At 42.1% G+C, this 15029-nt stretch overlaps 1 protein-coding gene across 2 annotated transcripts in view; it reads right to left on the reverse strand.

The window, feature by feature from the left end:
- Positions 1-15029, reverse strand: part of CFAP47 (cilia and flagella associated protein 47) — a 651611-nt gene that overhangs the window by 562639 nt on the left and 73943 nt on the right. For both annotated transcript variants that reach the window (XM_048863833.2, XM_075132125.1), the window contains 2 exons: positions 12048-12142; positions 3633-3801 (listed from right to left, as the gene is read on the reverse strand). In XM_048863833.2, coding sequence (XP_048719790.2) covers positions 3633-3801; positions 12048-12142 — 264 coding nt within the window. The remainder of the gene's footprint in view (positions 1-3632; positions 3802-12047; positions 12143-15029) is intronic.

The raw sequence follows: 15029 nt of genomic DNA on the forward strand, positions 1-15029 counted from the left end.
GAAGGAGTTTGGGTGCAGGAGGGGGTTCTGACCTGGGGCCGAGAGGGAGTTCAGGGTACAGGCTCCAGCCAGGTGGCACTTACCTCAAGCGGTTCCCAGTCGGCGGCGCAGCAGAGCTAAGGCAGGGTCCCTGCCTGCCCTGCTCCCCACGGCTCTCAAAAGCGGCCAGCATGTCTGGCCCGTCTCCTAGGCGCAGGGGTGGCACCACACCCACAAGCACCGCCCCCCACAGCTCTCATTGGCCACGGTTCCCAGCCAATGGGTGCTGCAGAGCCGGTCCTCAGGGTAGGGGAAGCATGCGGAGCTTCCCCGATCGCCCCTGCACCTAGGGGCTGCAGGAACACATCGGCAGCTTCCGGGAGCCACGCAGAGCCAGGGCAGACAGGGAGCCTGCCTTAGCCCCGCTGAACTGCCAACTGAACTTTTAACAGCCCGGTCAGCAGTGCTGACGGGAGCCTCCAGGATCTCTTTTCGATCGGGCATTCTGGTCAAAACCCAGACACCTGGCAACCTTACTGCTGATAGAATGGTTCTGCTCTCAGTATGAGCAGTTCTGAGAACACACACATACACAGTAGGATGCCATCAACTTCTGATGTATCTGCCAACTGTAGTAATTCTGCTTCCAGGACTGTCTCAGGTTCTCAAACCCTGTCCTGGGTACTTTTAATCCCAGGCAATGGCCCAAGTAACAGACACCGTTTTTTTTTTTAAATAAAGATTACATAGGTGTGGAAAATACACAGCGTCCCACCAAAAGAAATGCATGACTCGTGACTAAGCATGGGAGACAGTATTTGTAGAACCAGGCCCTTAGATCTCAAAAAGCATGTGTGTTATCACATTCTGTTTTTCAATGTGACATCCAAAAATATCTCATCAATAACAAATGTCATTTCTAAGGTGGTATAATGGAGTAAAACTATTAAGTCCTTCTCTCATAGCACAAAAACATGTTTTTCTATTGCCCACAGTATCTGAGCATGGTTTAGTAATATACTGAGTGTACAGAACACTTATTTAGTATTTGTCCCCCAGAAAGGATTTCTGTAAGGATATAATTAAATAGTCACAGAATAGAAGAAACTATAACCTAATTTATCAGCTACTTTTAGAGAAGGTTCCTTTGGTTTTTAAAATATTTGGATTGTGGCAACCCACAATTATTTCAGACTGCTTTTTAGTGGCATTTATTATGCAATGGGATACCAATTTAAGATATATTCTGTACACATCCACTGCCATTTTTTAAATCAGTCTAGTCAGAGTTTTTGTTTATATCTAGTAATATTGAATAGAGTAGAAGTTTATTGTGTGTGATAGCTATTATATTTTACAGTCAAATATACGTTATCTGTATTTGAAGGTGTGTAAGAGATAAGAAGTCTTCCAAATATAAAATTACTTGGTTGAAAGTAAATTTTAACTCTTTGATGTGTTTTTAATTGATTGTATTGATTACTGAAATGCATAATATATGAGGTACCTAAAGTATCTTTTATTCATTAGAATATTACAAATGCTCATTGACAGTGGATCTTAACTTTGAATTAAAAAATAAAACTTTGTTCCAAGGGTTACATTCTACACTTCACTTCTTCTGCATATAAAAAGGGGGCATATAGATCTTTAAGGTTTTATAAGAAAGATTGCCATTCATTATCAAGATTTAATGATTGCACATAATTTCACTGTTCCACAGAAAAACAAAAAAGCAGAAGCAAAAGATAAACATTTCCTTTAATTTTGGGCCTTACATAAAATCACTTCTGCACTATCCATTTGTCACTTTGTTACACTGTATTTATTCTTTTTACAGAGATGTTTTTTTTTTAATAATTTCACATTCATACCTGTACTGGGATTTAGTTTCAATTTTGTTCAAGAGAATATATGTGGATATATTCAACAGAAATTGTCTTTATCCATAAGGACTGCACTGCTGCAGAGAAGAACCGTTGAGGGCAAACACTATGTCAAAGGTCAGGTCTTAGGTTTGGGCCCTGTAGTGTTAGAAAACTCCAACATTATTTCATTTCCTAGAAATCTACCCTGTTCCCAGCGTTCTTACATATTGGAGTTCAGGGCTCAGCCTTCTCTGCTACTCAAAATATTACAGCAGTATGTGAACACCATCCAAGGGGAGAAGGGTAAGAGGATGATAAATCCACTAAAGCCTCATTTTCTGATAGTCAATGCATAAATTGAACACTGAGGAGAGCTATACTAGAGGTCTCAAGTAGTAGGTGTATGCAGACCAGCATGAAAGAGAGGGTCAGTAAAGAAAGTGGAAGGTACAAAAAAAATCCCACAAGATGCCAGTTTGCTGCTAGCGGCAACATACCTGGGAATCTGGGCACTCACCTGCCTTTTAAGGGCCAGAAGAGAGAAATTTCCCTGTTCTTCCTTACAGAAGCATATGAACAGAATACCCAGCAGTTCTCTCCAGGCTGGATTACAGTCACTGCATCAGAGCCATGTTTTAATTGTACTAATTTTTACAGAGTCCCAGAGAAAAGATACGGAGTGAAAGATGTGCTATTTCTCCACACTGCCTGCTACTACAGTTGTGGTGGGGCTAGTACTATCAGTCAGTAAGAAGAAAACAAATTGTGTTGTGGGTTAACTAAAAATAAAATAAAAAAAATGAAAACAGACTTCTGACTGGCAGAAGTATATTTTCCCCCCAGTGCTTAGATACTGAATATACCAACAATAAACAAAGCAACAAGGTGACATTTAATATAGACAAGGGCAAACTACTACACTTAGAAAGGAAAAAAACCAAATTCACAACTACAAGATGGGGGAGAACTGGCAAGGTGGTTGTATTGCTGAAAAGGACCTGGGAGTTACAGTGGATCACAAATTGAATATGAGTCAACAATCTGATGCAGTTGCAAAAAAAGGCTAATATCATTCTGGGGTCTATTAACAGGAGTGTTGTATGTAAGACAATGGAGGTAATTGCTCTGCTCTGCTTAGCACTGGTGAGGCCTCACCTGGAATACTGTGCCCAATTCTGGGGACCACACTTCAGAAAATATATAGACAAATTGGAGAGAGTCCAGAGGAGAGCAACAAAAATTATAAAAATCCTGATAACAGTCTTCAGCTATGTTAAGCACTGTTATGAAGAGGACTGTGATATCAGGAAAAACTTTGTAACTATAAGGATACCTAAGCACAGGAATAAGCTTCCAAGAGAGGTTGTGGAATCCCCATCACTGGAGGTTCTTAAGAACAGGCTGGACAGACACCTGTCAGGGATGCTCTAGGTTTACTTGGTCCTGCCTCAGCGTGTGGGACTGTACTTGATGACCTCCCAAGGTCCCTTCCAGCAGTACATTTCTATGATTCTCTGATACTTAATTTTTATAAATGATAGCAATATAATTCCAGCTTCAAAGATATAAAAAAATACACATTTAAAATTGAGTGAATAGATGCAAAGATACATTTGTTACATTTTCTAATTATTTGGTATAATAAATGCTAAATTAACCTAGTAAGTTCTACCCTCAGTTCTTTAGCTTCTAATTTTTCCTTTGCTAATGCTAGCAATAAACCCCTGAAAGGGCAATACAGAGCACACCACACGCACATGCAGTTAATATTCCTAGTTTACGTACCAGTTGCTTGAACGGTACATAATGGAGCAGCCACAGACACCGTTTGAGGACGAGGAACAATTATGTGCTTTTCTGACCCAGAAGGTGATGTAGCTGTAGAGCTTTGCTGAGAAGATGGAACCTCACTGAAATTAACGTTTACTGGAAGACTGAAGTCATATGCTGCCACCTAAAGGACAAAAATACAGTTGTGATCATTTTCTCAAGGAAGGAAACAGCAAGTTTATGTAATACTATAGTCGTGATATTACTATTTTAGCAGAATTATTAAAACAATTTTTGAGCAAATTAACATGATGGCCTGATCATCTACCAGGGAAGTTAATGGGAGCTTCGTCTATTGCCACATGGTGTCAGCCATTTTAAGTACCCAAAAGCTCAGCTCTGCATGAGGCTTTTGGCACATCCTTATTTTGTTCCGTTTAACGTATTATTGCAGACAAAAAAAAAAAAAAGAGTTGGATTTCAAGCTATAATCAGTAGCATACAGCAAGGGGGTAGGGGAGATTGAGTTTCAGAAAATTCTCCTCAATTGCCCAAGAGAAAAGACAGGCTTTAGCATGCCCTGAACATTAACAAAGAAGTGGAGAGCCTTGGTGACTGAAAAGCCCTATGAGAAGTTGGAATAGCATGAAATCCATGTATCAGAACCCCTTTCCTTGTCTGATCATCATTCTAGCAAGCCTTTGCCACAAAGCACTAACATTGTTTTACTTTTTGTAAAATGTTTAGGGTGATATTTAACAAGTAAGCCAAATGACTGTGTTTTGATTCTCATACTATCATATGTACTAAGTTCTGCAAATGGTTATGTGATTTGTTGAGACAAATGCTGGTTTTTGTTTTGTTTTTTGCTTTGTTTGTTGGTTAGTGGCTGTTTATTAGTTAGGGCAACCACCTAAATGCATTCAAGGTTTTTAAAAGCTGCATAAAATCTAGCTTAATTTTTATTCACATAGTAAAAGAACTGAAATGCGGGATAAATGGATTATGGGTTACTGTGACCCTGCTTGTAACCTTAGTCAACTCAACTAGAAAAAAACTAGTGAATTATTCACAGCTTTTTGGTTGAAAGTGTGGTACTTCTAGTGTCTAGTTTCTGAGGAGCAATGTGAATATTAAACTACAAGTCGTGTTCAATATATTCAGAAGTCATTGCTGTAGGAAATGATTGCTACCACAAGAGCAGGAAGGGTTTCGTGCAGTTCTGGCAGAAGCAGACAAATATGGAAGGCTGCATCTCCAATGGGAAGGAACATTTCTGGCAACTGGGAGGCAAGTTGGGTGGGAGGAGACATCCGCAAGTGACCATGAGTCGGGGAACAGATATTCAGGTAGAGAGGTAGGGGAAGGAACTGGCAGCTGGGAAGCAGGTCAAAGTTGGTTCTAACTCAGGGAGGTAGTTGGAAGGAGAGAGCAGATTAGAGCTCTTTGAGAGTGGAAGAGTTGCAGAAGAGCCAGATGGGGCGAAAATGGGAGGAGAAAAACAGTGTGTGGGGTCGAGGGAGAATGCTGGGGGTGCGTGAGAGAGAGGTAAGAGGGTTCTAAAAAAGTAAAGAACAGAGCCAAGAATGAATATATTCATCGTGAATGTTTAAAGGGTCAATGTGGATCTGGAGCCTGAAAAAAATCAGTTTGGAAAGAGATGCTGGATTTTGATCCCTTTTCTTCTTCATCAAAGTACTTTTTTATTCGTATTTTACTTTAAATGAGTTAAATTAAAGAAAAGCTAATGCTAGGGGGTACATACACTTCCAGATGCTGCCTTCAGTTCTGTCATACTGGGCAACACACATAGTTTTCAAAATTGTCTCCATTTAACATTAGTCAGAGCTACTGCTGCCAGCTACCAGCTACTGCATTAACTGTCAGCCTGCAACCACCAGAGGGTTATATATTTTAAGCATATCCTAGTATGCCTTGCCTTGTAATGAGTGATCTGCCCCCTGCCAGGTAGACAATAATATACTCACTACAAAATAGCTGCTCTGATGGTATAGCACAATTACACAGAATGACTGAAAGGGGGGCGAGGGGGAGAGAAATAAAATGAAGATAAAATGAAAAAGAATACATTAAAATAAAAACTCAACTCACGAAAGCAGCACCTGGTAATTGTTTATAAACCTAAGGTTCCCTTGGGCTAGTTTCCCTATAAAATCATTAAAAATTACACGCTCATTATGTTCAACATTCTAGGTTTTTGTTTCTGTAAAAATCATTGCAACACCCCTATTAATTCCAGTCCTGAGCATCATTTTGCAAACATTTAGCTCTATAGTTTAAAAGGTGACAAGGCTGGAAGCACTTTTAAACATACATAATTTGTGAAACCTAAAGTTGTATCTACTGCTGGTATTTCTGATCCTCACTCAACACTTGATTTCGTAAATCTTTACTTATTAGAGCTAATCAAGAATTTTCCATGTAAGTGGTTTTTTGACAGAAAATTGGGCTTTTCAACTAAATAAAAACTTTTGCAAAAAGTGTCTGCCTTCCATACAGATGCCCTGACTTCCCATGGATCCCTGAGGATCCACCCACTTTAAAAAAAGATCTCATGGTTCATTCTGCTGAGGGAAAATCTCATCCTCCGAAAGGAACAATATGGGAGGAAATCTCCAAGGGGATCCTCACTGAGATTCCCTCTCACAGCCCTGTCTACCACATGCAGGATTGGTCCAGGCCTGTATTTCTTGCATACCAGTGTCATATCTTTCTCTGAGAAGAATTCCTCCGTTTGTTTGACTTCAGTTACTAAGCTCTGTTTCTTTCTTTGTATCAATGCTGATTAAATACAACTCAATTTTGTAGCAACGTATTTTAGTAATGTGATGCATGAGAATCAGGATCAGACCAAGAAACACAGAACTGCTAATTCCCATTGTTAGTAGTGAGAAAGAAAGGACGTCAGACAACTCATAACGCTTTTAACAGCAGCATATCATTGTACTGGCAACCGTCTGAGGGGATAAAGTAATTAAAAGAACCATGAGACAAGGTTGTTGGGGAAAAAAGTTGTATTGTCTCACATTAAAATCCCAATAAAAAAATTAGAGTAGATTAGGTACGTTTGCCTTAAATCTATGTAAATTATGTTGTATACTATTTTATTTGATCTTAAGTGATAAAAATTAAAATGGCATTTAAGACTGAGAATGTAAATAACAAGCTTTAAATTATTGATATTATTAAATATACTTAATTGGGAAGCATTTAAATTATATGAAAACACACAATTTTTATGCACTTTTGGGAAACCTATAAGTAATATATGTATACTAGTTAATATGTTTTTCACCCATAACATTGTGTGGAACACACCACACTTAAAAAATTAGAGTCCATTTGATGTGTTATACATTCTCCACCTCTAAAATGTGGATAAGGATGCTTACGTCCTTTATGAAGCACTATATAAGAGTTAAGTGTTTATTATGTACACTAATTCAGACTGTAAAATGAGGCCAAATAAAAATAATGGATTTATTTCAGATTATGTAAAAGGAACTCAGAATTTTATTATACAATCACATCACACTTTTAGCAAAGTGTTTATTTACTCTGTTTTTTATTGTTACATCCATAGTCCATTATAATTAAGGTTGTGACTCTGTCACAGAGGGTACGGATTCCGTGAGTTTCCGGGACCTCTGTGACTTCTGCGGCTGGCAGGTGTGACTTTGCCCGGGTGGCCCTGGGGTCTCAGGTGGCTCCAGGGCCAGCCACACTGCCCCACCACAACAGTGGCAGTCCTGGGCTGCCGCCCCCCCCCCCCCACCAGCAGCAGCTGCTGCAGTCCCGGGCGAGCAGGGCCATCACCCACGCACCCCTCTGCCAGCAGCAGCTGCCGCGGTCCCAGGCTTTCCCTCTCCCACCAAGCACCAGCAGGCACCCCAGAGTGCCCCCACACAGCACCAGCAAGCACCCCAGAAACCCCCCTCCAGAACAGCAGCTGCACCCCCCCGGAGCTCCCCAGAACACCAAAGATTTAGTCAGGGGTATTTATAGTACAAGTCATGGACAGGTCATGGGGCCGTGAATTTTTGTTTACTGCCCGTGACCTGTCCATGACTTTTACTAAAAATGCCCATGACTAAATCTTAGCCTTAATTATAATAAAATCTAAATTAACAATTATGGGACACTACTTTGTTGCTTCTTATTAATGCTGACAGCTTTTTATGTAGGAGGAAGAATGCATATAAAAAGGTTTTTGACCATTAATGGTGATTTTTAAACTGAAAAATGTTTCCAAGAGAATGCAGTTACAAAAGGATGCCCTTGTAAATGAAATGGTATGTCAAGGGATCTTACTGGTAAAATAAAAAAGAGCATATCTTCAAGCTTGCCTATGACAAATTAAAAATATACCCCTACTCACTGAAAGTTCAGTCAGTCTCTTTTCCTGATTTGTTTTACACAGCCTATACTATTTTATCCTTTCCCAAGTTTTCAGAAATTGAGCTTTACCCCTTCTACAAACAACGAGTTTTAAAAATTGACCCTAAATCTGCGCTCACTTATGCGGGATGCAATTTCATTGATTTGCATCTGGCACATTAAAAATAAATAAATAAATAAATCAGCAATTAGAAGATACTGAGTGAAATCCTGGCCGCACTGAAGTCAACAGGAGTTTTGCCACTGATTTCAGTGGGGCCAGGATTTCACTCACAGGGTATGTCTACACTGCAAATAAAAACCTGCAGCTGGCCCATGCCAGCTGACTCACGCTCCCCGGGCTCGGGCTGCAGGGCTATTTAATTGCAGCATAGACTTCAGCTCAAGTTCTGGGACCCTCCCACCTTACAGGGTCCTAGATCCTGGCCTCCAGCCCAGAAATCTACACTGCAATTAAACAGCCCCACAATCCAAGACCCGAAAACCCGAGTCAGCTGACACACGCAAGCCAGGGATGTCTCTTTGCAGTGTAGACATACCCACAGAGTATAGACATACTGAAGCATGCTAGTCCCTTTGGGATTTTTGCAAAAATAAGTGAACAAAACTTTAAATAGATATACAGAAATGAAAATCTCACACTGACTTGATGTAGGATATAGCTCTGAGGCATACCAGGTCTGTAATTGAAAAGGTAGTCTTGAGGGGGGTTGACTGATGTCAGACTAAATCTCAGGGGATAAATTGAATGTGACCAATTGCACAAAATAGCAAAAAATCAAATTAGCTCCACAACGGGAGGTTTGGTAACTTCAGAAAGGTCCTTGGCAAAAGCAGAGAGATTTTCCAAGATATTGGCATCTTGGGATGTCGACACTGTACCACCATAGTACAGACGGTTCCTACATTGACAGAAGGGTTTTTTTCATCTATGTAGTTAATCCATATAAGCAGGAGGCAGTAGCTAGGTCGACGGAAGAATTCTAAGGAAGGATCTCATTATTAAGTGTAGACCAGGCCTTATTCACCCCATCAATAGAAAACACACGTTATATGTATAAGGAATCTACCACTGTTTTACTTATAAAGGCTAGAACAAACTCATGCAGTAGAGGGCCAAATTCCATTTTCAATTATGGTTAGTAGGCTAGTTTATAAAACGTAGATAATATACTACTTCCTCAATCCACAGCAAACATCCACCAATATCAACAGGAGGCTTGCACAAAAATCCAGAGTAGAATATGGCCTTTATAATTTGTGGCTATTCTATATCATGTGTTCAGCACCTAATTTTGGCATTCGGTATCAGTATGCTCACCTGTAAGACTAACTACTTCTGCCCTTTGTTTCTCTTCCTTCTCCATCTTCTCTCTTTTTTTTCCTTGTCTTATCACCCCCTCTGTTCTTCCCTGCAACAAATTCTCAACTCTATGGGCTCTACTTCCACCCTTCCTTCATTCTATCCGCTAACATCATTACTAATTAAATAATCAGTGTTGACATTAACATATCGTCATTGGGCTTTAAAGTTGATACCTCTTTGAGATTAATAGGGGTTTATAACCTATATAATAGGGTTATAATATAATAATATATTAATAGGGATTAATAACCAAGCAGCCAAGTCTGAGGAAGCGGAGGTGGTCATTTATGTAAATGTTATTTTCTAATGACCCTTTGGAAACAATGGATGATCTTTACTTAAAGCCTTAGGAGGAGTGATATTTTGGCTCCTCCCCAAAATCATTGCACCTCCAAGCTTATTTGACTTATTTCAAATAAAAATGGGAGGGGGCGATTCAGCCAATGCACAAGGCTTCTCTGCTACAGCACTGAATCCAAACGAGGTGTGCTTGTTTGTAATTGCCAACATGTACATGTCTTTCAGCTCACTATTCTCCAAAACATGTGGGGTTGGTTAATTCCTAGTGTCTTAGGTAGGGTGACCAGTTGTCCGGTTTTTGACCAGAACACCCAGTCGAAAAGGGACCCTCGCAACTCCGGTCAGAACTGCCAACCGGGCCGTTAAAAGTCCGGTCAGTGGTGCTGCCTGACTAAGGCAGGCTAGTCCCTACCTGTTCTGACACCACGCTGTGCCCCGGAAGCGGCCAGCAGCTCTGGCTCCTAGGCGTGGGAGTCACGGGGCTCCATGCACTGCCCCCACCCCGAGCACCAGCTCTGCACTCCCATTGGCTGGTTCACAGCCAGTGGGAGCTGGGGAGGCGGTGCCTGCGGACAAGAGCAGCACGCAGAGCTGCCTGCGTGCCTCCGCCTAAGAGCCAGACCTGCTGCTGGCTGCTTCTGGGGCACAGCCTCGTCCATGGTGCCAGGACAGGCAAGAAGCCTGCCTTAGCCCCCTCGCGCCCCGCCCCCCCCCCCGGCTGTGCCACTGACCAGGAGCGACTGGAGGTAAGCCCACGCCCCAACCCCCTGCCCCAACCCTGAGCGCCCCCCCCAACCTGGAGCCCCCTCCTGTACCCCAAACCCCTCATCCCTGGCCCCACCCCAGAGCCTGCACCCCCATCCAGGAGCCCTCACCGCCCCCAACTTCCTGCCCCAGCCCAGAACCCCCTCCCACACCCTGATCCCCTCAACACAAGCCCCACCACAGAGACAACCCTCACCCCCTCCCACATCCCAACCCCCTGCCTCAACCCACAGCACTCTCCCACACACTGAATCCCTCGGCCTCACCCCTAAGCCTGGAGCCCCCTCCTGAACTCCAAACCCCTCATCCCTGGCCCCAGCACAAAGCCCACACCCCCAGTCCAGAGCCTGTACCCCCTCCCAAGTCCCAGCCCTCTCCCACATTCCAAATCCCTTAGCCCCACCCCAGAGCCACCTCCTGTACCCCAAACCCCTCATCCCCAGCCCCACCCCAGAGCTCGCACCCCCAGCCAGAACCCTTACCCCCTCCAGCACCCCAACTCACCTCCCCAGCCCAGAGCCCCCTCCCGCACCCCAACCCCTGTCCCAGCCCAATGAAAGTGAGTGAGGGTGGGGAAGAGCGAGCCACCAGGAGAGGGAGAATGTAGTGAGTGGGGGCGGGGGGCATGGGGAAGTGGCAGGGCTAGGGTGTTCAGTTTTGTGTAATTAGAAGTTGGCAACCCTACCCTTAGGGTATGTCTAGACAGCGAAGAAAAACCTGGGGCTAGCCTGTGCCAGCCAGCTCAGGCTCCCAGAGCATGGGTTACAGGGCTGTTTCGCTGCTGTGTAAACTTCTGGACTTGGGCTGAAGCCCAAGTTTGGGACTCTCCTACCTCACAAGGTCCTAGAGCCCAGGCTCCAGTCCAAGCCCGGAATTCTATGCAGCAACGAAACAGTCCCGCAGCCAGAGCCCTGCAAGCCCAAATCGGCCTGGCACGGGCCAGCCTCGGATGTCTAGATGCTGTGTAGAAATGTCCTCAGTTTCTAAAACAGTGGTGAACGTGGGTTATATTACTTTATCATCCACACCTAATGGGTCATTTTTCTAATGCAGAATAGGCCCATGAGGGCTACTCAAATCTGCAATTCACTTTCCTCAAACGAGTCCATCAGAGGCCAAATTTCTCAACTATTAGGGCATGTTGCAAAAATCCTGTATTTTCATAGACATTTAGGGAGGTAAGAGTTGTGATGATAGCAAATTTGTTGGGCAATTTGTTGGAGGAGGCTGATGTTTTGAGACATGTTTCTCTCTTCCCCCCCCCCCCCACCTTTGACCGTGCATAGTTTACATTTTTTTAAAAAGTGCTTGGAGCAATATATTTAAATTTTTCATATAACTATGCAGAACAAAGTAAAAAGTGTGTAACAGTTACATAGACGTGACTTCAGAATTCATTTTCTTAATGACATTTTCTCAAAACTATTCCAAGGCCACTACGGTTTAAATATTTGCTGGTTTTAACTACTCAGTACTTTTGTTACACAAAATATGTAGGATGTCTATTTTCACTAATCATAGAAAATGTATTAAATGCATCCTTTAAAGTTATTGTCATTACTACTGCCTTATAAACTTACTTCTTTTGGTGTGAAGTACAATGAACATTGCAAAGTCGATTTCCCCTCTAACTCCACAGAATACAAATATGGCCTCGGAGGATAATAATCAACCACTGTCAAACAAAATACAGAGATAGTTACATGTTACAATAGTATATTCAAACCTTTGCAAAAGCTACCATACTACAAACTGATTCCCAATAGAGGGTAGACATAATTTCCTTTGTAATTAGGGCTGTCGATTAATCACAGTTAACTCACGCAATTAACTAAAAAAATTAATCGCAATTAATCACACTTTTAATCGCACTGTTAAACAATAATTGAAATTTATTAAAAATTTTGGATGATGTTCTTCTACATTTTCAAATATATTGATTTCAATTACAGCACAGAATACGAAGTGTACAGTGCTCACTTTATATTATTTTTATTACAAATATTTGCACCATAAAAATGATAAAGAAATAGCATGTGAACTCCTGTTCTCACTTTCCGGTGACATTGTAAACAAGAAGCGGGCAGCATTATCTCCTGCAAATGTAAACACACTTCTTTATCTGAGCGAGTGGCTGAACAAGAAGTAGGATTGAGTAGACCTGTAAGCTCTAAAGTTTTACATTGTTTTATTTTTGAATGCAGTTATTTTTGGTGCATAACTACATTTGTAAGTTCAACTCTCAACATAAAGAGACTGCACTACAGTACTTGTACTAAGTGAATTGAAAAAAACACTATTTCTTTTATTTTTACAGTGAAATATTTATAATAAAAAATATAAAGTGTGCACTGCACACTTTGTATTCTGTGTTGTAACTGAAATCAATACATTTGAAAATGTGCAACATCCTAAAATATTTATATAAATGTTATTTTATTATTGTTTAGTCGTGTGATTAATCTCACAATTAATTTTTTAATTGCACAATTAATTACAATTAATTTTTTAATCATGCAACAGCCTTATTTATGATGTATTATGGCTGAATTCACTATTTTTTACATGAAAGATACAGTCTAATCCTGAGAAGTGCAGATCACCAATAGCTTCCATTAAAGTCAATGGGATTTGGGGTTGCCAGTACCTCTGAGGATCAAGCCTTTCATCATTGTTTTTTCTTTTTAAAATAAATGCTTCCAACAAAAATACTTAAGTAACAATAATGAAAACTAATACCACAGAAGAAGACTATTTAGCGTAATTCTGTGTTGCTGAAGATACAACCACATAGCTGTACCTTAGCTCAAAGGGTTTCCTGCCTACCCTCTAAAGCAGTGGTACTGGAGTCAATGCATGACCTACCCCATGCACATACCAGCTGTTTATGCCTGAATCTCTAGAACTTCCACCATTTAGTTCCTGGATTACATAAGCAGGAAGAGCTCCCCAAAAAGCCTATTAAAATTTATATTTAAAAAAGAAAAGAAAAAATAAATATCCCACTGCTGTTACGTTATTGGGCTATTACGGCTCATTGGTGTTTCTAAACTCTTTTTTCATTGTCATAACATTAATCACTTGGTTTTTTTCCAGAAGGATTTTGAGGCCAGGACCACACTAAAAAGTTATATCGACCCAGCTATATCACTCAACCCTGGAGCAATGTAGTTAAGCCAATCTAACCCCCAGTGTAGACAGCACTAGGTCGACAGAAGAATTCAGTCAACCTAGCTTCCGCCTTTCCAGGAGGTAGACTAATTACAGCAACATGAGAACCCCTCTCATTGCTGTAGCAAGTGTCTACACTGGGGGTATTTCTACACGGCAACATAAGCCTGTGTGAGAGCCCAGGCTCAAGCCTAACCCCCCTTGCATCTACACTGCAATTGCACTAACCCAGGGCTTGGACCCAGGGTCCCAGGACACTGCAGGGCTGGAGGGTCCAAGCTTGATTCAAGCTGGGATCCCGAGTCCAAGACCTATTGCTTTGCCGCTTAGATGCGGCCCCGCTTGACGCAGGTCCTCGGAGTCATCCAGAAGTATCCCACAATTTCATGGGACAACTTCCTTAGTCCTCTGTAACCCCAACAATCTGCAATCCACTCTACTGAAAATGGAAGACACACACCCCTTTGCGAATGGCAGCCCTGCAAATCTGTGGATATCTGCATTCGCGGACCACTGTTGTAGATCATGGATAGGATGGAGATACAAATTTTGTATCCATGCAGGGCTCTAAATATAGGGTCTCAAAGTCAGGGAAGCAGCTATCTGCAGCTCATAGCCTATGAGGCTGCTTCCCCACCTTCGAGATCCTACATTCCCTCTCCCGCCCCTATATATAGAGAAAGGGCGGGGGAGTGGGGAGGTGAAAGATCAAGACAAGCAGCAAAATCCCCCATGCTGACTTACTTTGCAGAAACAACTGTCTCCCTCTCCAACAGACCTGAAACAGCAATGAACTCAGGAGAGGTTTCCTAACTTGCTTGGCTGCTTAAAACACGCTAATAGGAACATGGGGAATTTTGCTCCCTGTCCTGATCTATCACCTCCCCTTACTCTGTATACGGAGGGAGAGGAAATGTTGGATCTTGAAAGTGGGGAAGCAGCCTCTTAAGTTATGAGCTGCAGACAGCTTCTTCCATCTTCTCTGGAAGTAGGATCTCAAAGGCGGGGAAGTCCAAACCTCTCACTATGCCATGGTCACTGTACCTCGACAGAGCACTGCAACTCAGAACATACAACCTAGAAACCCATTTAAATTCAGCAACAACACCACAACTTCTGCCTAAGGGAAATGAAATCCACTGGAGAGGGATCTCCATAGTACAGGAGAGATTCAGGGACAAATTTAGCCCTCACGCTTATGTGTCTTGCCCTATGTATTTGTGAAGGCACAATTTGGGCAAGAGCTGATCCTTGGCCCTTAGGTTAACAGGATAGGCTCCTTTAATGATGCTTACTGGGTGCAACAGCAGAATTAGAAGTATTGAGAGCCACGAGTTTATATGACTGCATAAGGCAGCCTTGTACCATATATTACTACCTTACCCACATGG

This window comes from Caretta caretta, chromosome 1 (assembly GCF_965140235.1).
Source record: "Caretta caretta isolate rCarCar2 chromosome 1, rCarCar1.hap1, whole genome shotgun sequence".
Classification (NCBI taxonomy): Eukaryota; Metazoa; Chordata; order Testudines; family Cheloniidae; genus Caretta; species Caretta caretta.